The sequence below is a fragment of the Phodopus roborovskii genome, unplaced genomic scaffold (genome assembly GCF_943737965.1).
Source record: "Phodopus roborovskii unplaced genomic scaffold, PHOROB, whole genome shotgun sequence".
Taxonomy (NCBI): domain Eukaryota; kingdom Metazoa; phylum Chordata; class Mammalia; order Rodentia; family Cricetidae; genus Phodopus; species Phodopus roborovskii.
The window spans coordinates 13,250,165-13,276,627 of NW_026125391.1; the positions used below are offsets into that span (position 1 = coordinate 13,250,165).

The window sequence follows — 26,463 nt, forward strand, 5'->3', positions numbered from 1 at the left end:
CAATTCTAATTTTTAAAATTATTTTATTAATTTATTATTTTTACATTCCAATCTGAGTTCATCCTCCTTCCTCTTCTCCCATCTCCCCCAATCCATCTCCCATCTGCTTCTCAGAGAGGGTAAAGCCTCCCCTAGGAGGTCTACTAAGTCTGTCCCATCATCTTTTTGAGGCAGGACCAAGGCACCTCTCCACATCCCACACCTGTATCTAGGATTAGCAAGGTATCTCTCCATGTAGATTGGGCTCTGCTAAGTCAGTTTGTGCATTAGTGTTAGATCTTGGACCCATATTGTTCCAGTTGCACTATTATCACCAATATTAATGGAGTTGAGTTCAGTCTTATACAGACAGGTTCCTCATTTGTCAGACCTGAGCCAGCGATCTCTCACTAGCTCAGGTCAGCTGATTCTGTGGGTTTCCCATCATGGTCTTGACTCCTTTTTCATATTTTGATCCTCCCTTACTTCAATTTTACTCCAAGAGCTTGGCCCATTGGTTAGTTGTGGATTTCTGCATCTGCTACCATCTGCATCTGGGAGAGGGTTCTAACTTCTCTGGATTCATGGATTGCAGGTTGGGTATCTTTTGCTTTATATCTGGTATTCACTTATGAATGAGTACATACTATATTTGTCTTTCTGGTTTTGGGTTACCTCACTCAGGATGGTATTTTTGTCTAGTTCTATCCATTTGCCTGTGAATTTTAAGATGTCATTGTTTCTTAACACTGAGTAAGTACTCCATTGTATAAATGTACCATATATTCTTTATCGATTCTTCCATTGATGAACATTTAGGTTGTTTCCAAGATATTGCTATTACAAATAATGTTGCTATGAACATAGTTGAGCAAATGTCCTTGTGGGTGTGAATGTGCCTCCTCCTTTAATATATGCCCAACAGTGTTATTACAGTGTCTTGAGGTAGATTGATTCCAAATTTTCTGAGAAATCACCATATTGAGTTCCATTGTTGCTGTACAAGTATTTTTTTTTTCAATTTGTTTATATGGTGAATTACATTGATGAATTTTCATATGTTGAACCATCCCTGCATCTCTGGAATGAATCCTATTTGGTCATGGTGGATGCTTTTTCTGATTTGCCAGTATTTTATTAAGTATTTTTACATCTATGTTCATGAGGGAAATTGGTCATCTATAGTTCTCTTTCTTAGTTATGCCTTTATGTGGTTTGGGTATCAGGGTTCTGATAGCCTCATATAAAGAGTTTGGCAATGTTCCTTCTGTTTTTATTGTGTGGAATAATTTGAGGAGTATTGGTATTAGATCTTCTTTGAACATCTGGTAGAATTCTACACTGAATCCTTCTGGGCCTGGGCTTTCTTTTGGGGGATGGGAGACTATTGATAACTGTTTCTATTTCCTTAGGGATTATAGGTGTATTTAAGTTATTTATCTGTTCTTGATTTAATTTTGGTATGTGGTACTTATCTAGAAAATTGTCTATCTTCTTAAAGTTTTCCAATTTTGTGGAATACAGGTTTTTGAAGTATTTTCTGATGACTCTCAGGATTTCCTCAGTGTCTGTTGTTATATCCCTTTTTTTCTGATTTTGTAATTTTGATATTCTCTCTCTGTCTTTTGGTTAGTTTGGGTAAAGGTTTATCTATTTTGTTGAATTTCTCAAAGAACCAACTCTTTGTCTCATTGATTCTTTGCATTGTTTTCTGTGTTTTTATTTCATTGATTTCAGCCCTCAATTTAACTATTTCTTGGCAACTATTCCTTCTTTTTTGTTCTAGTTCTTTCCGTTTTTCTGTTAATTCACTGGTGTGGGATTTTTCCAGCTTCTTTATGTAAGCATTTAGTGCTATGAACTTTCCTTTCAGCACTGCTTTCATTGTGTCCCATAAGTTTAGGTATGTTGTGTGGTCATTTTCATTAATTTTTAGGAAGTATTTTATTTCTTTCTTTATTCCTTCCCTGACCAAGTGGTTGTCCATTTGATGATTGTTCAATTTCCATGTTGTTGTGGGCTTTCTGAAATTAAAGTTGATGTTGAATTCTAACTTTATGTTATGGTGATCTGATAGGGTACAGGGGTTTATTATAATTTTTTGAATGATTTGCTTTGTTACCAAATATGTGTTCTATTTTTGAGAAAGTACTATTGAGGTGCTGAAAAGAAATTATATTCTTTTGTGTTTGGGTAGTTCTATAGATGTCTGTTAAGTCCATTTGAGTCATAACATCTGTTGGTTCTTTTATTTCTCTGTTAAGCTTCTGTCTGGCAGATCTGTTCAGTGGTGAGAGTGGGGTGTTGAAGGCTCCCACTATTAGTGTGTGAGGATTGATTCGTGATTTATGCTTTACTATTGTTTCTTTAACAAATGTAGGAGCTCCTGTGTTTGGGGCATAGATGTTCAGCATTGAGATTTCCTCTTGTTGGATTTTTCATGTAATGAATATGAAATGTCCTTCTTTAGGTTTTTTGTTGTTGTTGTTGTTGTTGTTTTTGATTAATTTTAGTTTAAAGCCTATTTTATTAGATATAAGGATAGCTATACAAGCTTGTTCCTTATGTCCATTTGATTGGAAAAGTTTTTCCCAATCTTTTACTTTGAGGTAATATCTGTCTATAAGTTCAATGTGTGATTTTTGTATGCATCCAAAGGATGGATTCTGTTTTTTGTATCCAATCTGTTAACTTATGTGTTATTATAGGTGAGTTGAGACCATTTATATTCATAGATATTAATGACCAGTGATTGCTAGTTCCTGTTATTTTAGTTTTTGTTGGTGGGGATGACATTGTGTGTTAAGTTCCCTTCTTTAGGATTTGCTACTCTAAGCTCATATATTTCCTGTATTCTGGTTGATATAGGTGATTTCCTTGGGCTGGCATTTTCCTTCCAGTACTTTCTGTAGTGCTGGGGTTGTGATAGTTATTTTTTAAATTGAGTTTTATCATGGAATATCTTGTTTTCTCCATCTATATTTATTGAAAGCATTGTTAGGTAAAATAGTCTGGGCTGGCACCTGTGATCTCTTAGTTTCTGAATAACATCTAAATAGAACCTTCTGTATTTCATTGTTTCCATTGAGAAGTCACATAAAATTCTAATAAGTAGGACTTTATATGTTAGCTGGCCTTTCTCCTTTGTGAGCTTAATATTTTTTTTGTTCTATGTATTTATTGCTTTTATTATTAGGTGGCAAAGAGACTTTTTCTTTGGTCCAGTCTATTTTATAAGTCTCATGCATTTTCATAGGTATGTCCTTCTTTAGGTTGGGAAAGTTTTCTATGACTTTGTTAAATATATTTTCTGTGCCTTTGAGTTGGACTTCTTATATCCCTATTATTCTTAGGGTTGGTCTTTTCATGGTGTCCCATATTTCTTGCATGTTTTGTGTTAAGGATTTGTTGGATTTAAATTTTTCTTTGCTGGATTAATCTATTTTCTCTATTGAATCTTCAATGCCTGAAATTCTCTCTTTCATCTCTTGTATTCTGTTGTTTATGCTTGCATTTGTGGTTCCTGATCATTTACCCAGATTTTCCATTTCCAGAATTCCCTTGGTTTGAGTTTCTTTTATTGCCTCCATTTCAGACTTCATGTTTTGAATCATTTCCTTCACTTGTTTGATTGCTTTTTGTTGGTTTCTTTAAGGGATTTGTTGATAACTTCCAATTTTTTTATTTGTCTTTTCCTCCATTTCTTTAAGGGAATTTTTCATTTTCTCTTTAAGGGCCTCAATCACCCTCATAAAGTTATTTTTAGGTCGTTTTCTTCTACTTCATCTGTGCTGGGGTGTTCAGGAGTTGCAGTTGTAGCATCACTAGTTTCTAGTGGGGCCTTTTTGCTCCTTATATTGTTGAGTGTGTTCTTATCTTGTTGTCTACACATCTCTTCCTCTAATTGGTATAGGTGGGGCTTGTGCTACAGGGGTTCTCTTTTTCTCCAGTTGACATAGTTGGGGGCTGTAGCTCCCCTGACCACTCCTTCAGGCACAAGTAGAGCAGAGCTACCAGTGAACGCTCCTCCTGGTGGAAGTGGGGACAATGCTCAGGTGGTCATTCCTTGAGTTGCAGGTACAGCTCTAGTTGGAAGTATAGGAGAGGCTGACAGTCAAGTGGTCGACACAGTATGGAGATATCTCCAACCAAGAAATGGCAGTGGATGCTGGCTGGGACACAGGTGCTCTTTCCCAAAGGAACTTTTTGCGATAGTTTCTGGAAGCTACTGCTGGAAACTGTTGCTGTTGTTTCACCCAGTGATCACTCCTTGCTTCTGGACCTAAGGCTCGGGCTTCCTTTTACCACTGCTCCCAGTTCTGAGGCTCATGGCCCCCTTGACACTGCTCAGGGCCTGATGCTTGAACCTCCCTCTGATGATGCTGCTCTGGGCCTGAAGTTCAGGCCTACTGCTTAAGTTCCTCCAATGTCTGAGGCTGTTGGCTTCCTTTATGGTGCTCCTGACTTCTTTAATTTTGTTATAATAGCAATATTTCTGAAGTTCAAAAAACTGTCAGCCTAAAAGGAAAGTTAATTTACCTAACACTAAAAATAGAAGGAGGTGTTCTACAAAATAACTTTAGAAATAGAATTTAAAGTGGAAACCCAGGAAGACCCTCCACCCCAATCCCTGCCTGCCCCAATTATTCCCAGGATCTCTTCTCTTTTTCAATTACTTTTCTTTTTAAGGTTTATTTCTTTTTTTTATGAAATAAGTTCATATAACTCTGATTGCCCCAAAGGTTAAACATTATAAATTTTATTATTTGGTGTATCTAAAGCTAATAACATTGGTAAATGCCATAAGTGACCACTCATGTGATGACAAACGATGCAAGCAATGAGATGAGACTGAAAATCCTGAAGCCATACAACAGGTTTTCTCCAAGTAGCAATGAACAAGGAGAACAGCATCGCCAAATAAAAGACACTGACACAGATACAGAGACATGGATTCTTCCTACCCTACACAACCATATTAGCACACAGGACCTGCTATCAAGCTACAGTCAGATAAATACATGGCTTAGCTGTGTAGACACTGCTTTTTCCCCCACTAAGAGCTCCGATGAGACACATGTTTCGGCACAGAAAAGCCAGTGCTCCTGAGTCTATGAAGAACTTTATGAAATGGATACGTGATAACTTCCTTGAAAGTAAAAAGAGTTTCTATCAGTGGGGGTCAGTAAGTGATGATCCTATACACCCTACACGCTATAGAGAGAAATGTATCATGCATAACTAATCCAATAGCCTTAAAAAAATCAATAGACTTTGTTCAGCCTATTTATAAGTTATTTTTTATTTTTTCCTCAAAAGGGCTCTTGGCGGAGCATGATATTTAAGCATGACTCATGCTAATTAATGAAATACCAATTTGGCTACATGTGCAGTTTTCAACATCTATAGATTCTGAACCATTTGACATTTAATTTTCTGAGGATAAAAAAAAAAAGGAGTACGTCCTTTCATACTCAGAACTGCGATTTAAAATGACAAATAAAATTCTCTTTCATTATTTTAAAATCTTAAAAGTACACTAAAAACTTCAGCTATTTTTAGCCATCAGGAAAAGTTTATAGTACTGTTTTCTACCAAAAGATGTGAGCTATCACAGAAGACAATACTGTAATAATTGATTGCTTCCTGTATTGTCACAGCCCCGCCTGTACATTAGGAGCCATGATCCATTGGAAAAGAACTTGATATTGGTTGGTGATTTCTTAAAGCAGACAATGGTTTCTCCTCTTACAGTCCTATTTGAATATAGCTGACTGTGTTTAGTTGTTGGTTCAAGGGTGATAGATCTGCCTTAATGAAACACCTGAAAGAACAAACACCAAACATTTTTATTAATTAAAAACAGAATAAATGTGATCAGTAGAAAACTTGGAAAGCACGTAAAAGTACCATTTAAAAAGAGTCCTGAATTAACTGGGATATGTATGTCTTTCTCCAATAATTGAAAACTTTTAGGCCTGAATTCTACTGCTCGCAAATTTTTCAGATATCCCTAGGATGTATTAGACTTTATAACTGTTTATCACATTTGTTCTTGTTTTATTCTGTTGTTATTATGAGATGGCTATGTACTTCATTTTTTATTAATTAGTCAATGTATTAATATGTACTGGGTATTGAAATGAAACATTGCCAGGGCAAATTAATAACAGGCAAAGTTCATGTTTTTGTGGACCTTGCTAAAACCAAGAAGCTGAAATTTCAAAGGTGATAGTCTGCAAATTCAGAAGTGATAGCTAGTTCATTTTGCTACTAAAACAACACAGAAGAGCTTCTGAGTAAATATCAGATGTTAAGGAACACAACTTATAAAGAACTATTATCAAGCAAGTTGTCTGCTTCTTAACTGCACTGCATATTCATAATGGTAGACACTGGGCAAGTTGGCAGTTGCTAGTTATAAGTTAGTAAACAATGGAATTTTTAAAGTTTTACTTCAAGTTTCTCTGAAGCTCACAGAAAGCATAAATGCACACTATGTTAAAAAAAAAAAAAGATGATGGTAGTTTTGTCCACATAGAGGCAGTATAGTAGCAATTCCCCTATCATCTGAAATGAGGTTATGATATTTAAATAAAAACTTGACCTTTTACTTCCAAATTACTCATTGTGTATTGGTAATATACAATAACATTTTAGTGTTTAGAAAACCCAGAAGATAAAATGCAGCAGAAAATAAATCAACAGAAGGGTTGTACCTTGTGTCCATTTTCGAATCTTGTGGTAGTATATAGAATGAATCACACACATTAGTACACCCAAACACACAAACACACACACACCAGCACACATATGTACATGCTCACATATGCATTCATGAGCTCTTCACAGAGCTTCCCCCATTTTTTATACTTATCCTTCACATTTTAACTCAAATGTTGCTTCCTTAAGACAAAAGTTCCTGAAACTTTATCAGCTTCTACTCCTAACAATGGCAAAGCTCCTTGTTTTTCCACATACAGTACTAAAAATATGTATGTTATGTTATATAGCTTAACACAGTAGCAAAATGCCAGGTGTCAATCCTGAGTGTCAAGAAATAGTGACTGTACACTGTTAACTTGAATACATAGAAAACTGACAGTCAGGAGGAAAGAGAAAGTCCAAGTGTGAAGAGACGTTAACAGAAATAGATGTAGCCTTTAATGGGACTGTTCAAAACTGCTCTGTGTAAAGGCTGAAGTATGTTAAGGATGTGTGGAGTCTCATAGTCATGTGTAACAATGTGTTATAGACAGGCAGAAACATGAATATCAGAAGCAGCAGATTCATCAGATGTAATGGACATGGTGCCAGAACTCATGTAACTTTTAGGAACCCACAAAAATCTTCAACTTTAGTTTCTTAATTAGATAAAAAGGCTCATATGATACCAATGAGAATATATGAATCCCATAGAAGTATAAAATTCATTATAATATTTTTGGAAGAAAAACCCAGCTAAATTATAGTACTAATAAACATTGCCAAGCAGCCCTGGATATGATAACTGTGTGCACAGAACAGACACTCTTTCAGTTACATCCTAAAAGAAAAAGATGGTTATATCTGAAAATATCCTCCCATCAAAGACGACAGAAAGACAGACTGAGAAGGGTCTTTGGGTTTAATTTTATATCAGCAGTTTTTCTTGTCTCCGCTTACCTTACAGCAGGCTTGAGAGAGAATTCCTTCGGGAAGGACTAAGGCTAGATGGCACAGGATGACATTATGGATCCATTCACATTGATTTAGGTGTGGCTTAAATAGACATGAGGAGAGGAACACTGTAAACACTCAGATCAGTATTTACCTGTGCACTTTAGATCCCAGTTGGAACATCTTTGAAGTCGAATTATGACTTGGTCTTCCCCAGAATTTAAAGTTCTAGGAGGGGATATTCTATGTTCTCACAGCTGTAGCATCGGGTCATTGATATAGCGACATAAGAAAACTGATGGGTTAGACTCTTGTAAAGGTGTGAAAACTACTACAGTTAGAACTTTGCCATGGAACATGCCATCCCAGCCAAGAACAGAATATACTGCAGATGCCATCCATCTCATGATGGATTGATTTTTCTAGAGTACAAAATAGAAGTAAGGTTTCACACATTAACTATGACCGAACGTTCTGTCATGTATCTCAGACTGACCTTGAACTTGTTATGTAGCCAAGGATGACCGTGAACTCCAGAAACTTTCCTGCTTTTAGTTCCTGAGTTCTGGCATCACCATACTATTTTTATGCAGTCTGGGATTTGAACCTAGAGCTGTCACGGTAAGCAAGTGCTCCATCAACTGAGCTTCTTGCCTCAGACTTAACAACAACCTATATGAAAGTTAGTTTTATAGTATATTTAAATTTTGCTAAATCAAGACATCTTCACATGCATTTGTAACTGTAAACAGATAATTATTCATCACTATAGCTTATATATTTGTCAGTATCAATAATTCATATTATATACAAAGTCACAATTACAATATACAAAGTTCACACTGTGTACAGAACACAACTGTTGTGAACTTTCCCAGTGAATGATATTGCAGTTAGGATTTGCCAAGTCTCATGCTGGAAACCCAAGAGGAACATGATATGCTGACTTCCATTGGGTGTAAGAGACATCTAAACCAACAGGAAGGTAAAGGCCGACATTCTCAGAGAAGAGTGGCATTTGTGTCATATCCTAAAGCAAGAAACCAAAGCAGAAGATTTTGCACATTTTCAAATTTATACAACTTACTTTAAAACAAGTTTTAAAATTTCATTAAAGTTTGGTTACTTTTTCTTAAACATGAGTAGTTAAATTTGAAAGTTTATGCCATTGTTACCTATTTTCCATGTCTGTTTGGAAAGATACATCTAAAAATAGCAGAAAACTTATGAATTCTTGCCCCTGGTGACATGGAGTGGTCACTGCACTTTTGATGAGGAATATCTGCTGGCTTTACTGTCTTGTCTTTCCACTGTCTGTATTTCACATACTGTCTACTGTCTCTCTGTGTTTCAAAGACCATTGTCTGTCTGTGTTTTATAGACTGTCTACTGTCTGTAATTTACAGACTGTCTGTCTATATTTTACAGACTGTCTACTGTTTGTGCTTTACAGACTGAATTTCTTGGACACAGGGTCCAAGATGAATTAATGACATATCCCAAAGCTTCTAAAAGTTGGTTTGCTGACTGAATAAGTTGATGAGTACAAAAAATAATATTAAATCACCAAGGATACAACCAAGAATCTTTAAAAGACACTCAGAATTTTATAGCATTGATATTCTCTTCAGACTATGACAAAATGTCCTACACCATTGTATGAAAACTGGAAGGTGTCAAAACATAGTTAACTAGTAATTTCAGAAATTCAAAAATTCATAATACCAGTGAAGTAAATTTAGGGCAGAATGTTCAGAATCAAGCCTCCTAAGCAGTTTAATAGCAGCTGAATAGTTGTTACTTTTATGAGTCCCTTCTAGGGATGAGTTCAAAACCTGGGTGTTAAAGAAGGAAAGATCAGTTTAAACTGGCAGTTTGAATGGGTTCACCCTGTTGTCACTTTCTTCTTAGCTAGGAAGCAGGATGACTGTCAGTGTGCAAACATCTGTTGAATGCATGTATTGATATTAACTAGATCTTGATTTTCCCCTTCTCTCTATTTTGTTGTTGTTGCTGTTGTTTTCTGTTCCTTTTCCCTTACACTGCTTCTATCCCTGACCATAATTTGTTGACATGTTGCTCTTAGTGTCTTCCTCAATAATGAACTCACATTTCTTTTTCTTTTGCCCTTTCCTTGGCAGCCACCCTTGCTGGAGCCCTCACACACACGAGGCATTTCAGTGCACCAGGCTCGGCTAGCTGCGGTGTCCATCGATGGATTAGAGAGTCATGGACTGATTTCCAGGACCCATTCATCCCCTACAGTCTCCATGTCACCTCACCCAACAGCAGACTGTCCCCACCAGCCTGCCTCTACCACTGGTAGGGATCCCTGAAGACCATTTAATAGGCAGGAGAAATGTGTAGTTCTTGTAGGATTAGCCGATTTAAATGCTCTGAATAACTCCAATAGCAGAATGCTCCATTTTAACTCTATGCAACCCAAATTTTATGAGGTTATGTTGGCCACAAGACAAACAGCACATCTGATAAATCTTGGGCTTAGTATTAATAGCCTCATAAATTGTTATCATTCGAGGGTCTGGAAAATTCATCAACAGGTGCATGGATCTCCCTGGAAATAACCCTCCCCACCACATTCTTCAGCAATGCTCTTCAGACTCTTACCTTTCCAAGATTGGCCACAAGGAGATTTATGATGCTTGGCTTCCTCATTTGGCTCCAAAGTGTATCTTTCTCTCATTGGTTTCTTGTTATTTTGCTTCAGTGCTTTCTTTCTTTCTTTTTTTTTTTCCCCCCGACTTCCCACACAAATGGCTCATGGGAGTCAAGGGTACCAAGGCAAGCCTTGCTTGAATCTGCATATGTTAGTTGCCTGTTCATTCACTATGGTGTCTCTGGGTGGGCTTTCTGATCAACATCTTCTTTGCCTTCAGCTGTGTTTAATATATAAAAGCCTGGTTACAGACAAAACAAGAATGTAATTGTGAGTCCAGAGCAAGGTCAGGTCTGAAACACAAGCCAAAAATGGGGTGTGTGCCAGACCTTTGCTTCCCCACTATGGCTGAGCAAGTGAAAGATATTAAAGTCCTAAGAGAGCCATGGCATGGATATAGCAAGGGGGAGTTTATATGTATAATGTTCCTTCATGGCTCTAAATGGCTGTCTGATTGTCTGATTGCTTTTTAAATTGGTTTTCAGCATTCAGAGCTTGGTTTGGGGGCATCTGTGATTTCACGCAAACTTTGGAACTTGAAAAGGCTAAAATGCCTTTCCCAGAAATCATGTTCTTGATATGATTTATCAATTTTCACTTTAAAAAAATCACTTAATGGATTTGTAAGGTGAATTAATTGGTGGCAGACATCTTTCAAGGGTGTACATAGTATATATAGGAGATAATTTGATAGTGAATTATGCCAAAAGTTAGTAGCATCCCACACTAGTAGTTGCAGTTTGGGCATATTTCCATTTCAGCCACTGATTAGATTTGCTACTTCCTGCAGCACTGAAAAATCTGCCTAGAGATCCCACAAAGCCTGCACCTGCAGTTTGGTGTCAGCGATCCTTTGGGATCAATCATGCCTGTGCTATCCTCAGGTTTGGCAAAATTTTGCTCAAAACCAGGATGCCTTATATAGAGTAATACTTTTTCCTATACTTATTTGTTTTTATTTTATGTGTATTAGGGTTGTATGCCCTATGTGTGTATGTTCATATGTGTTTGTATATGTGTTTATGTGTGTGTCTATGCTTATGTGTGTGTTTGTGTGTGTATTATGTGTATGTGTTTATATGTGTGAGTTTGTGTGTGTTTGTGCATGTGTGTGTGTTTATGTGTGTGTGTATTTGTATTTGTATTGTGTGTATGTGTGTGTTTGTGCATGTAAACTTGTGTGTGCATTGTGTGGACGGTGTGTGTGTGTGCGCGTGCGTGTGCGCGCGCGCGTGTGTGTGTGTGTGTGTGTGTGTGTGTACCATATGCATGCCTTTTGCCTGCAGAGGCCACAGAAGAGATTCAAATCCTCCTGGAACTGGAGTTATTAACTGTCATGTGGTTACTGAGAACAAAATCCAGGTTCTCAGTAAGAGCAAGGAGTTTTCTTTAGCACGAAGTCATATCTCCAGGCCTGAAATACTTCTTTAATTTAGTAAAAGCAGTAGTCTTAGTAATTGTGTCCTTTGTGCAAGTGGCTTGCATTTATCCTTAATGACCTATATAATGATACTGTACCAATGCAATGCCACTGACTAAATAAATCTCCTTGACTAAAATGTGTGCTTAACTACTCATTTCATGTCAGTGTTGGTATGCATATTGTTGGTTGCTGTTGCTTCTGTCCTTGACTTAGAGGAGTGGTCCTTTCCTAACAGGCATATTTTCCTCTAATTTCACATGATCTTCAATGAAGGAGGATCTTTGAATCTTAGAAAAGTCCTTTAAGTTTGAGAAAACAAGATATCCAAATGGTCTTATTGTATAACTTCTAGAAAAGTCCAGATGAAAATGGGACTGCACACATGATAATATGTGTATATATAGCTAAAACATAGCCATGCAAACTAAAGACTCAACCTCTTCAGATTACTGATTTCTTTCTCAGCATGTCACTAAGCTAATATTTATCAGAGTACATAATATAAAAATTAATATGGAATAAATTCATGACCCTTTCATATTTAATGGATCTTATGAAACAATTTCTTATCAAATTGAAAGATTATACAAGTTTCTCTTTTATAAAACATAGAGATTTATGTTTACTTGGCAATTATCTTCAGTTAAGTCAATAACAATATTTGCAGAGTACACAATTGTGGATTCAGTAGTTCAAGTTGTATACACTGAAAAGTAGTAACTATTGTTCTGCTCAAGAAAGATGGGTAGCACATTATGTGTTCTTGAGTAGAAAAGAGCCTAGTTATTGTCTTTCAAATTAAAAGATGTTGAGTCTTCAAACTTAAATTCTTATTATGGAAAAATAATGCTTTTCGAAAAGCTATTTAAAATAAGCATTTTGTGTAATAACGTCTTCCCTGATCCTGAGGAAATACTCATATACATATATACATGTATATGCACATAAACAGAGATAAATGTATATATAAACATAATGATCATTTTGTGATACATTCACAGATGGGTGTATAAATATATGTATGTGTATATATTTCTACTTACATAAATACAACCTTATGATCTATATAACATTACTTATATGTATGTTTTCAGGGGTGACCATTTGGTATTGCATAGTCAATTGGTGTGCTCTTCCAGGAGTTGGGGGTCAAAGACTATTTCTCCCACTCTCAGGATCCCTTAGTTGCCTGTAGTTCTTGAGGCTTCCTGGAATCTCCGCCATCCATGTCAGGATGTCTATTGCTATTGTCTTCATTCAGCTAGTGTTTAGGTAATCATCTTGGTGAGACTTTCTGTGTATAGCCTCTGATATTCCCAGGAGAAACCATCTCACAACAAAGTCCTCATTTCCCTAGATCTTAGTTTCTTTCTGGACCCTTTTCTGCAATGTGCCCTAAGCCTTATGTTTGGAAGTTGTATTTTTGATGAATCCTCAGGGAATGGGCTCCACAATTCTACATTTTGATTGCTTATGGTGTTCTGTAATAGTCTCCATCCATTACAAATATACGTTTGGTTGTTGTTGTTGTATATGTGGTGTTTTTCTCTTTGTTTGTTTTTGTTTTTTTGCCAGATAAAGACTATACTTACCTGTGAGTACAAGGCACCTTCTGGTACCTTGAAATTGGAAAATAAGTTTCTGAAGACACCATTCACTTCAGTCACAGGGCCAAGAAGCCCCTGAGCTGGAACTCACATAATTTTTAAGGATTACCATTCAGATTTTTATTATAAATATTTAATTGTACAGGCTAACTGACTCATAGCCTCCTTTCTACAAAGTAAAAACAAAACAAAACCACAAAAAAAAATAAAGAGAAAAAGCATTCCATGGAGAAATTGTCTTCATGTAGTCAGTTGCTAAGGTAAACTCTCAACTACTTTCTGTGGGAACCAAATGGACTCAGTCACAGAGTCCAACAGCAGCCATAGTCAGTGACCTACAGAGAGCCTAAGTCAAGCCAACTTTGGGACAAACAGGGAGGGTATGAGCTACTTCACTGTGTGAAGTATGTTTGGTAAAGCCAGGCTGCTTCAATCTCCAATGAAGTTTATGTCATGTTTGTAAACAGGCAGTATTATTAAAATTCCAGGAGCGTTCCCACTTTAATTAATGACTGAGAATGGTGTTTATTATTATTTGAGGTTCAGATAACTTTGGGAAAAGAAACATATTCATTTTCTGTGCTAAAATCATGTCTTCTATTCAGCTAAAGGTTGGGTTTAGCCATGGCTCACAGAGTACATCCACTAGAGGATAATAGCTGTGCATTTACACTGAATGTATTCATTGAAACAAAGCCTTCATAATGTATTAGATTGTCCTTTCTCCCATGCCACTCAGCATGCCTGACAGTCCTCTTCCTTTTGTTATAGGTTATATGACCTAATCCATGCTAATACACTATTTCTTTATACCACTACCATTTTAGTTGGAGTTGAATTTGAAATAGAATCATTGTGATGAAACTGAACTGATATTTGTAAATGTAGTGAAAGTGATATTTTTGCTAACAATGATCTTTTTTATTTTGATTAGAAACAATCTTATTTTACATATCAATTAAATCAATGCTTATTGAAGAGTACAAATGGTGGGAAACAAATGTGCTCAAATATTTCAGTATAAGAACAGTGAAATCCACCATCTTTCTGCCTACTTTCTTGTTGATTTGACATGAATGAAAGCTGTTTTGCAGTCACCTGACTCCAGCATATCCCTGAAGTTTCAAAGATCATGAAGATGTTATATCATTCAAGAAAATATTCTTTCCCAAATAAACCCAAAAGACTAGTAATGTTCCTTATAACACACTGGATTGTTTTCTGTCAAAATCTCTAAGTAACTGTTTATTTTGGGACTGTAAGTCAAAGGAGAACCTACAAGGGAAGGGGTGATTTTCCTGTTCTTGCTAACTCTAGCACTTTGGAATATGACAAAAACACATTGAGTATAGTCAACACATGAACCAACAAACAACTGGAGGAGAAGTGAGTAAGCAAATGCGGGTTGTGCAGAAGTGTACAAAAATAGCCATTAGGGACAGAGACTTGTATGCTCTGCCAAAGGAGAAAGCTTGGTTCCCAGCACCAGCATGGAGGCTCACACTTGTCAATAATTGCAGTTCCAGGGTATTAGATGCTACCTTCTGGCCGCTACCGTCTGCATGCAGGCATATTGGTGCATGCCACTATGCTCACTGCTATGATAAAGTGAACCCCGGAACTGTAAGCGAGACACCATTATTAAGTGTTTCCTTTGTAAGAGTTGTTGTGCTCATGGTGTCTCTTCATAGCAATAAAATTCTAAATAAGACAACAATGCTCTTTCTGCTTCAAATACATCAACCTGTTTAAAAAGCTGAAACCCACTGAAAACATAGTGCAAGTTTTTTAGGACTTTGTGTGTGTGTGTGTGTGTGTGTTGTGTGTTGTGTGTGTATGTTTATGTAAGTGTGTATGTATGTTTGTGTAGTGTGTGTAGTGTCTATGTATGTGTGTGGATGTATCTGTATGTGTATAGTGTGTGTATGTCTATGTGTATGTGTGATGTGTGTGTATATGTGTGTGTTGTGTGTATGTGTGTCATATATGCATGTGTTGTGTTGTGTGTGTGTGTAGTATGTGTATGTATATGTTATGTGTAAGTGTGTTTTATGTGTGTATATGTGTTGTTTATGTATTGTAGTATGTGTGTATGTTGTGTGCATGTGTGTTGTGTGTGACTGTGTGTGTTATGTGTGTTGTGTGTATGTGTAATATGTGTTTACTGTGTGTTGTGTATATGTGTGCATGTGTCGTGTGTGTTTTGTGTGTGTTATGTGTGTGTTTTTGTAGTGTGTATGTGTGTAATGTATGTGTAGTGTGTGTGTGAGTGGTATGTGTATAGTGTGTGTATGTGTAGTGTTGTATGAGTGGTGTGTGTAGTGTGTATAGTGTGTGTGTGTAGTGTGTGTATGAGTGGTATGTGTGTAGTGTGTGTATGTAGTGAGTGTAAGAGTGGTATGTGTAGTATGTATAGTGTGTGTGTGAGTGTGTGTGTGGTGTCTGTGTTGAAAAAAGCTTACTTCTGAGGCTTAAAGTACAGGTAAAGGTTTTTAAGACTATTTGATGTAATTGTTTTCATGAGAAAGATGGGTGCATGGGCTTATACTACAGCAGGCAACCAGCAGAGCAGAAAGTGTAAACCAAAATTTCCATATGGTTGTCAAGAGGAGATCAGGCTGCTTCCCCACCCTCTGAGTCTCTGTTTCTGGGAAAACGAAACTGAATAGGGAAGGGACTGAGAAGAAGGAAGGGGCTGATGTCTCAACTTACCATCTCCCTGTTAGCACCTCATTGAAACATCATTAAGATGAGCCAGAGGAGCTCTGGGTGCCAGAGGTTATTCATTTCCCCTAAACTCAACTGCCTTTCCAGGAGCCCCTGGACTTCGTGTTACAATCTCCAGATACAGGGCAGTACTTTGTAGCTACCACAGCTTGTTTAATAATTTTAGTTTTCTTGACAGTGTGTGGTGTAAAAAAAAAAATTAAAAGGGGAAACTTTATTATCTAAATGAGCTTACATTTGCAAAGAAAAATAGAAACAGTTAAGTAACATAAATAATTATATGTTGTGCTCTTAAAGGATATATTTTAATGAGGCAGATAGTATACTGCTTATTTCCATATTATTTTCTCAGGTATTGCAGTGTGTAACAGAAGTGAAAAGTTTATCAAACAGCTCTGACTATGTAATGCAGCTCATAAATCATTTTGATAAGGATGATCAAAGACACACATGTGCACTTACTATCTGCCTTCTTTCTTTGCTGCCCCGTCCGTTTTGACGTCTTCCTTTTATTTTATTTAAGAATATTCATTCATGTTGGATTTGGTGCAAAATGAAATTGTGCAAAAATGTTTTATACAAATATCAAATGAGGTAAAAGAAATGCTTTTTGGCTGAATGATAAGGGGCATAAAACAAAGGGCAGTGTATTGTTGAAGGCTACACAAACACCAAGAGTCCAAGCAGCTCTATTGACTGAGTTCATCAAGGAAGGCTATCTCACGAAAATGCCAGCCTCTTGTCCCTGGGTTATGCCACCTATGTTTCTCTCTCACTGGTCCCAGCACGCTCTGGAGGGTGTGCTCTATTCCAAACATGGCTGGAGAAACTGGGACTTCAAAAGCTGTTTTTTTTTTTTTAATTTTTTAAAATTTAAATTTGAAACAAACTCGTTTTACATGTCAATCCCATTTCCCACACTCTCCTGTCATCCTCCCCAGTCCTCCCCACCAACCCCCATCCCATCCCCTTTCTGCTCCCCAGGGAGGGTGAGGTCTTCCATGGAGAGTCTTCAAAGTCTGTCATATCATTTGGAGCAGGGATAAAACAACTACAGTCTATGCTTCTGTAAATCTTAGCATCTAATGAAGAAAACATAAAATTGACAAAAATGTGTCATTCTTTCGCTTTCATCAGTGCTCTGAAGGAGCCCCAGGAGCACAGAGAAAAACTATGAGGTCAGACATACCGGTTGCATAGATCTGATTTATGGATCTCAGGTGGTATTTTTTGGGTAGTTGACATTAATACTGAGCCTTGAATGAAATGGAATGAGCCAGCTGAGAAGTGGCACTAAGGCAGATGAGGAAGGACTTAGCATAGATGTGACAGCATGGAGAAAGATCTCAAGCTGGTGGGTTATGGCCTTTTTGAGGAATGTAAGAAAAGCCTTCGTTGTAGAAACAGAAACCTAAGAGAGGCATATGAAAAGGGAACTACAGAGGAGGGAAGGGACTTATCTCTGCTGTATTTATAGAATGTCACTCTCTTCAGTGAAGGAAAGTCTGTAAGCACAGTAGCTAGTGTGGTGTGGCAAAGGGAACAAGGACAATCAAGGACCTGCTTCCCAGTTATCTCAGGAGTCCAGATTAGAAGGGATAGATTTTGGATTATGTATGGTTTGAGCCAAGGAGATAAGAAGTGAGTGATTCAAGATCTGTTTGGGAGGGAAAACAGATACACCTTTGGAGTCTAGGAAATATCTAGAGGACAGCAGCAAGGTTTCTGCTGTGAGCAATAAAGGATATTGAAGTCCCTTGTCAAAATGAAGAGCACAAAGTGCAGTTTAAGATCAAGAATTGAAATTCAGGGGGATTAGAATTTAGGGAAACCATCAGGCATTCAAGGGAAGATTTGGGCATTCAGATAGACAAGTGTGTGTCAGCAGCTAGGATGAGAGATCCAGGGTTAGAAAAGTTTGAGGAGATCAGGAACAGGCATAGCAGTAGGTTTTAAAAGCCAGTGAGCCTTAAGAATGGCTATTATTTGGAATAGTAAAACAATATTTTCTGACAGACATAATTTTTACCACATGGTTTCAAAATGCAGATGTCATTCTTCTGCATGATTTTAGTATGCTCAAGGGAAAACACTTTCCCATCTTCAGTAATATCTCTCTAACATAGTAATGTAGGTCAAAGGGAAAGGAAAATTTGTTTAAGTCAACTTTATACCAAATCAAAGGCTGGCATTTTTAAGTTACTGAATAGGTTTTTATTATTGTTCTTTAAATTCTAATCAAAGGTACTTGATCCATTCATCACCTTGAGTGTACTTGAACTGTCATTAATTGGAAGACAATTGATCAGCTAAACAGTTTCTTACAAAAGACAGTTTGTAAATAACATTATCCCTTGCCCTGCCAAAATCCTATATTAAGTTCTACTAATTATTTTTTCAACATTTTTTGCCATCATAAGGTATAACTAAAGCATCACATATACTAAATTCTGATGCTAAATTTTATTATCCATGAAATTGTTACTGAAGGCATTATAATTGACACTCATTTTAAAAAGAAGCCTGACAAAGAGTTTCACAATATCATAATATCTACATTTGGCATTGCACGGCTTTGGAGTTGACCCCACAGGTTCTGTGAGGGAATGAAGAAAGGACAAAGACACAGACATACGTGGAGATAAAGTGGGAGTGAATAGGCTGGATGCTCTGATGGAGATGCACCAGTAGCCCTAAATGAGGGGTTGGGTTTATTGTATACAGCTGAACAGGAAGTGGGAGTATTGTATTCAGCTGGACAATGAAGTGGGTTTAGTATATACAGCTGAACAGGAAGTAGGTTTACTATATACATCTGAAAGAGGAGGTGGGTAGGTCTCCGTAGGGATCGGTCTCAGGTTGCAGGTGTTCTAGAGAAGGGTAGCGTTGATGTTTCTGCAAACAAAGTCACATCCAGGATGAGAAAGCTATAGTCATACTGTCTACACACACTGAAGCTGAAGGCCAATCCTTTGTCAATAGAGTACCTGTGCCAGGCCTTGTCATTCCATTTACTTGAGGCACTGGACCCTTGACATGACTGTGCTCTTGTCAATGACATAAATTCCCTGGGGACTTCATCTACTCCCAGCTGGCATTACTGACTAAAATGCCAAGAGAGGCATGACAACAGAAAAGTCTGTTGTGAGGCCATGAGAAATTCTAAGTTCCAGGTTGCAGTCCACACTGGAGGAGAACACTGTGGTTGCTAGTTCCTGCCTAAATTGGTTTTAGCTACAGGCAAATCTTTCCTAACATGTATAATTAGACCAGACCAGAAGATTCTACCATTTTTCTGGGTCTGATGGAGCAAAGCCTTGTCCTTTCCATGAGTCTGAGGCACAGGGTCCTTGACATGGCTGTGTTCCTGTCAACAGTACACATTCACTCCGGACTTTATCTGCTTCTCATAAGGCATAGTCCTTCTACATTAGAAAATATAATAGAAGCATATGGAAGCAAAGCAGCTTACTGCACAACTTTGATGGACTTGCTCTACTGACTAGGGAAAACATTCAAATCCTCCAGCTTATTCCAAGAAATAACTCCGAAGTAAAACTCAGGGTTACTCATAAAATAATTTCAGGATTTTAAAAACTGCTCATTTCATAACTCCACTGACCAAAGTATAACCCATATTGAAGTGGACTACCTGCCTCATAGGAGTTCACAATTACTTGAATTATTTGGAATACTGCTAGGACTGAATTATGTGCATGTTAATATATGTATATACATATACATATTTATATATCACTTTACATTTTTATTGAACTAAGGTTAATGCATGGGTAAATGTTTTTGCCTACATTTTCAGACACACAAGGCTTGAGAACACGAGCTTGAGAATTGCTTCAGACTAATTATTTTATCCCGTAATGCATAGCAATACCTTTTATTACTCAACCTTGGATTGTGCTTTTTTTCTCTCAAAGGGATTGCCTATGACCCTCTGATGCTGAAACACCAGTGTATCTGTGGCAATTCCACCACCCATCCTGAGCATGCTGGGAGGATACAGAGCATCTGGTCACGGCTGCAAGAAACTGGGCTGCTAAATAAATGTGAGGTAATCCTGAATTGGCCACACTCATTTGCTTACCTAAATAAATCATATAAAGAGGCTAGTATTCGTTTGGGTGGTAGCAGAAAAATGTTAACCACGAAGGGCAAACACTGATTGATGAGGTGTCAGACGCAAGTGGTTCAGAACTTCCAGTTGTCTATGGGCTGGAGGCATAGTGCAGTCTCAGGTCCTTGCCAGTTCCACCTGGTTGAAATGACAAGGCTTTAAAGATTGACAGTTCTCACTGGAACAAGTCTCGCCTTTTTTAATTGAAGTGACTAATGAATACCTTTATCATTTTGTGATAAGTTTGAATACATTTTTTTTTAATTTTTACCAATATTCCCTTAGGCTCATGGTTTAAGGTTACTGGTAATTCCCATGCCCATCTAAAAAGCTTGTTTCTGTTTCTTTAGGCTTTTGGAGGTTAAAAAGGAAAATGATAACAATTCAGAAAAATTCACATAAAATTTACAAAATCTGGAATAAATGAGTAACACTCATTTGATTTATTCTAAATTTCCAATTTTGTCTAAAACCTAGTAGCATTTCATATTTGAGTTTGAAACATTTTTTAAAGAAAAATACTCTCCATTTATTTTCTTGCTTTATTTTAGCATTTCTTGATTAAGAAGTTTTGTTGCTGTGTGTGTGTGTGTGTGTGTGTGTGTGTGTGTGTTCGAGACATGTACTAAACACTGGCAGGACAAGTAGTTTCACAGGATAAATAACATTCCTGTTTTCACATATGAGCATTCCAGTATGTTGGATTCGGGAGGTTGTACTTCTCTGTGGATCAATGAAGGGAATTCAGCACAGTTCTCATTTTCTGGAGTTGGAGTCTGGGGAGATAAATAGCATTTGTTATAACTGTGAACACTGATCTATTGAGAACATATCAAAATCACTATTGTTAATAGAAAAACAATTACTTTAAGATTTATTATTATTATTATTTATTGTATTCATATGGATGCCTGTGCCTGCATGAGTACATACATACCATGGGTACGCAGATGCCAGCAAATGCCAGAAAGCATTGGATCTTCTGAAACTGGAGTTATAAGTTACTGTTCACCTGTTGGTAACCAGGCCTGGACCTGTGTAAGAACAGAACTTCCTCTTTACCACTGACTATCTCTACAACCTGAATGAGAAACAGTTTTAGGAGCTTCAAGTTACATAGAAATTGTTCCTGGCTATTTGTGTGACATATAAGTTCTAAGATAATGTTTTTCGATGTTGATTATGTTAGTAATATATTATTTACATATTATTGGTACTGATACCAAGCACATCTTTGAAAACTCACAACAGTACATTATTTTAGCCACCCAAAATGCAGTCAACAAACTTACCACTCAAATTCAAGTTTGTTAAAGTAAATCTGTAGTTAGACCTTACCTAATCCAGGGCCTGATGAAGGAGATTTGCATTTAACTATTGCTTTGGTTATTGAGTGAATTCAAAGTCAGGCAGGACAATTTAGTTGAAAACCTTTAATTTAAAAGTGAAAAGACAACTGGGAACATAGCTTAGTGTTAGAAACTTTAGTCCTTACTATGGAAAGATGAAGAGGAAAGACATGAGTTAAAGAAATAGCAGCAACAATAATAAGACAGCGAGATAAACATGTGTAGAAATGTAGATGCATAGAGAGATATTCTGAAGCAGATAGAATACTCCCTTAGCCAAATGATGTTAATTAACTATGTTTGTCTCATCCTTCCCTTCCCTTTGAAAATGCAAAGTTATTCATTGTTTGCTCATTTGAAAGCTTAACAAGGTGAACAATATACAATGTGATGTAAAAGCCTAAAGTATTAGTAATGCCTGACAGTTCATTAGGTGACTGAACACCTCAGAACAGTGTAGACCTGTTCCCATGACATAAACATACTTGTATGTTCATGATGGGATTACTAAACATTTTTTATATTAAAAGTTTCTACAGCCAGGCAGTGGTGGCACACACCTTTAATCTCAACTCTTAGGAGGAAGAGTCAGGTGGAACTCTGTGAGTTTGAGGCTAGCATGGTCTAAAAAACAAGTTCCAGAACAGTCAGGGCTACGCAAGAAATCCTGTGTCAAAAACAAACAAATGCCAAAAAAACAAAAATAAAGGTTTCTACTCTCAATTAAAAGGATACTTCTCCTAACACCCAAGGTGAAGGGAAATAAGCTGTATTTATCCCTCCTTTCTTGAGTAAAGGGCTATTATTCCTCTTTTGCCATTGACATCCATATTTATTTGGCAAAAGGCTTATGTATTCATTACTTTGGAGTTATCTTTAAAGATTTCATGGTTTTGGATAATGTAATTTGGGAGCCAAACTGGTTCTGCAAATATCCCCTATGGAACACATGAAGTAGGAGAAAGAGATGGGCTTTTTGTAGGCTGATCTGAATGGATAAATGCTTTTATTCATGTGAACCTGACTGACTTGTCTTTGAATAGGCTGAAGATGTTTTCCTGCTTGGCAACTTCTTGGTCCTTTGTCAGCCTAAGCATTATTATTTATATGTTTTCTGCCTTGTAGGTCTTTGGAGTGCCCTTTGGCAGCTGGCTTCTTTCCAGGGACATTAGCAAAGGCTGATCATAGACTTGAGTGCATTCTGGTAGTGGTGTTCCTGGGATTTATTGCCTGAAGTCTGCTTATAAGAAGAATCGTAATGTAGGAATGAGTGGAATGTAGTATAGTTCCCACTGACCTTAAAATTTTCAAGTATCATAATCATTCTTTTCAGGTCAACCTTCCTTTTCAGTCCCTCAAATATATAACTGTATTGTTTCAAACCACACAAATTAGAGTTATACAACCCAGCCTGATTTGATACAAACCACAGAATGGAATGCCACAATTGAAAAGTTGATAAGAGGTAAGATTTGCCTCAGCCTCCATAAATAAACAGTGGAAGTCCTCATGACAGGTAACCCCCAAATTAACAGAGAACACAAGTGAAAGCTCCGGTCAAGGGATTTTGTTAACTTGCCTTTTATATATTTGTTTATTTGGTTAGTTGATTAGTTTAGTTTGAGATTTGTTGTTGTTGTTTTGTTTTGTTTTGTTAGACTAAGTCTAGCCACAAACTGTTGATCCTTCTGCCTCAGTGTATGAGGAGAGACCCCCATAGTCTCATAGATTTGAATACTTGATCCCCAGTTGGTAGTGCTATTTGAGGATGTTACTTAAGACTCTGTAGGTGGAGTCTTGCTAGAGGAAGTCTATCACTAGGGGAAGGCTCTCAGGGTTTATAGTGTTGTCTCATTTTCTTTTCTTTCCCTCTGCTTCCTATGAATGAATGAAACACTTGCCATTCAGCTCCCAGGCTTTCTCTGATAGCTGCTGTGCTTCCCTGCCATGATGGATTCTACTCCTCTAGAACTGTAAGCCAAAAGGAACCCTTTCTTCCCCTACTTTTAGTCTGAGTATGTTACCACAGCAACAGAAAGGAAAGTAATTCACACTGTCTCCAAAGTGCCTGGGTTGGAGGTGAGCACCACCCTGGCTGATGTGGATTAGCTCTTAATGTAGACTAAGCACAACTGTTCTCTCAAAAAAATCTCAATAATGTACATAAACCGCCCCTCCTCTTTTAAATCATAGCATGATGCAGCCATGTATATTTGGATGAAGCAATTATTGCCCAGATGAGTTTATTTGCTCTTTGATTTTATATTCTTCAACCTAAGTGTAATTCTAAAAGCATTTTTTAAAAAGCACTCACTTTTATGTACTCCAGAATGTAACCTAAGCTGTCTCCAATGATTTTTGAAGATATTCAAAACAGAGTTTTAGAAATCTCAGTGTTTTTTCCAGGAGACTTGCTTGTATAGAGAGTAAAATATAGACCCACAGGGAACATAATTATAAACTGAGGATTTTCTGTTTTGTCCAGTACTGCAGCTACTTCTAAATAATCACTCAGAAGCTTAACATTAATTGCAAACTGTTTGGCCTATTGTTCAGGCTTATTACTAACTAACTTAACTCTTATATGTAAATTAATCTGTTTCTATTAATCTATGTATTGTCATGTGCCTCAAGGCTTTGTACCTTATTTTCAGTGCAGCCTGATTAGATGGTTGATAGCCGACATCTCTCTGGACTCCTCATCTGAGTTCTTACTTTGATTGCTCTGCCTAACCATATCCTGCCTGGCTATTGGTCAAACAACATTTATTATTAACCAATGAGATGGATACGTATTCACCACATACAGAAAGATCACTACACAGCACATAATAATTTCGTGACTTCCTCTTCTCCTCTCAATTTATTTAACTAGAAGAATAGTGAGAAAAAAAAAAAACACCCAGATGATTTCAAAGAAATTCAGTCATTTAGACATGGCAGCATCTACACCTTTGACCAGGACTCCCCTGAGCCACTGCTTAAGTAAATATGCTTGCGCAATACATGTTCTTCCTTGGATTTCCTTAAACAAGCTAATTCTCTATATGAATGCATCAATATACTATTAAACCTTCTTGCAAGCATTCCAAGCTTTCTATCTCATACTAATCCATTTTGAAAATTTTAGTTCTGTAAAACAAAAACAAACAAGCAAGCAAACAAACAAACAAAAAACCCAGCAATTAAAGAAAACAAAAACAAAGCACACCATTATATGAAGAGGCATAGGCAAGACCATTGGCTGGTTGAAATAGAAGGAGGCCTTCTACCCTGAAAGACTTTCTGGTTATTGTTTGTGGACTCCTAATGAAATCCAAAGCAAGGAGAAAATCTGCCTTCCAGAGTGAACTTTCACTCCAACAGCCCTGGTGGGTGTGACTGCTTAAAAAGCCACACCATAGATTTAAGAAGAACCAAATGCATTACTTTTTAGTGTGTGTGAAGAGCTATAGGAAGTAACACCTGAACTCCCTATCCAAGTCCTAATCCGTGTGAACTAGCAGAGGTATAGTCCATATGGGCTACTTCCCCAGGGACTGAGTGCCAAGTCTTTTTGAGGTTATCTTTGTTTCCTTAGCAATCTGAACAATGTCCTCTCATGACACTGTCCTCTCAAATTACTTGTTCATCAGAAACAGAGTATGTTTACTTTCACAGAAAAGGACAATCAAATAGTAGTAACATGCATTCAAGCTATGCCAACACATACCTTCCCACTGTCTAAATCATAAAAGTTCTACTTCAGTGACCCATTTTCTCTCAGGTCACTGTAAATATCTATGATTAGAAATCAGCATGGGTTTACAGAAAAATAAATCTTAAATGTTAATGTCAAAATACTCTAAGAGATGTTCAAACACAGAGTGTTCATCTCCAACCCCAGTGCTTTTCACTGTGGAGTCCTTAAGGACAAAAAATTTGTGTGGTTAATATATGTCCAAGTGACCTGGTGAGGGATCACCATGTCTTGGTGACAGTGATGCTACTGTTCATTGGTACTTATCAGGCATTGGAGTTTTTTTTTTTTTTTTTTAAGCCACCTCTGGTAGGAAGAGGCTAAGGGGAAAAGACAGATACTGATCAACTGTTCATATAATACAAAGTTGTAATAGGGTTTAAATGACTAGTTTAACATTTTTTGTGAGTATTAAGATTCTTGTTGATTAGGCTTAAGAAAAGAAAGTGATTAAGGCTTTGTCCACCAGTCTCAACTGCCTTGACAGCACGAGAAGGGCTCACTCAGCGAACAAGAAAAGAGCAGGTGATGCTATGTATTAGGACAGAGAAAACATCCTAGGTTTTGTGTTGAACAACCTGCCCTCCTTCCTGTTGTTCTGGTTTCATTTTGTATTGATTTTACAATTAACCCAGGACCCTCCATTCTGCTGATTAGCAGAGTACAGTCAACTTTCCTTAGCCCACAGACTAGAAGATTTTATTAGGTAACAATGATAGTCTAGAAAAGGCATCATTTTAAAACATTAAAAGCATTGTTTCTTTCCAAATAAAAGAGTGATCTATGAAGCAAATGTTTGTTTTATAAATTAACCAAAATAGATTTCTCAAAAGTGATTATTCACTCTTATATTTAACCTTGATTCTGCCTTTAATCATCTGTGTACCTTACATCATTTGCCCTGACTGATTATTTGTTCTTTCATGTCTACATGAAGGTGTTAGGCAGGATATTTGCTTAGATTGTTTCCATCTTTGATATTGTATGAAATAATAATTGCAATGGAGTACATCTGAGATGTACATTCTTGGCTTACAAATACACTTAACTCCCAGGGATGTTGTGGTAAACACATTGCTGTTAGTTTGTGAGCTATAGTGTGATTTGGCTCTGCTTACTAGTCTTGATTAGCACCAGAGAAAACATAAATCCTTATTATATTAGAACACGG

General features: G+C 37.1%; 1 protein-coding gene across 1 annotated transcript in view; it reads left to right on the forward strand.

The window, feature by feature from the left end:
- Hdac9 (histone deacetylase 9) overlaps nucleotides 1-26,463 on the forward strand; it is a 757,858-nt gene that overhangs the window by 500,907 nt on the left and 230,488 nt on the right. Inside the window, exons 13-14 of the mRNA XM_051175100.1 lie at nucleotides 9,780-9,960; nucleotides 20,008-20,141. Coding sequence (XP_051031057.1) covers nucleotides 9,780-9,960; nucleotides 20,008-20,141 — 315 coding nt within the window. The remainder of the gene's footprint in view (nucleotides 1-9,779; nucleotides 9,961-20,007; nucleotides 20,142-26,463) is intronic.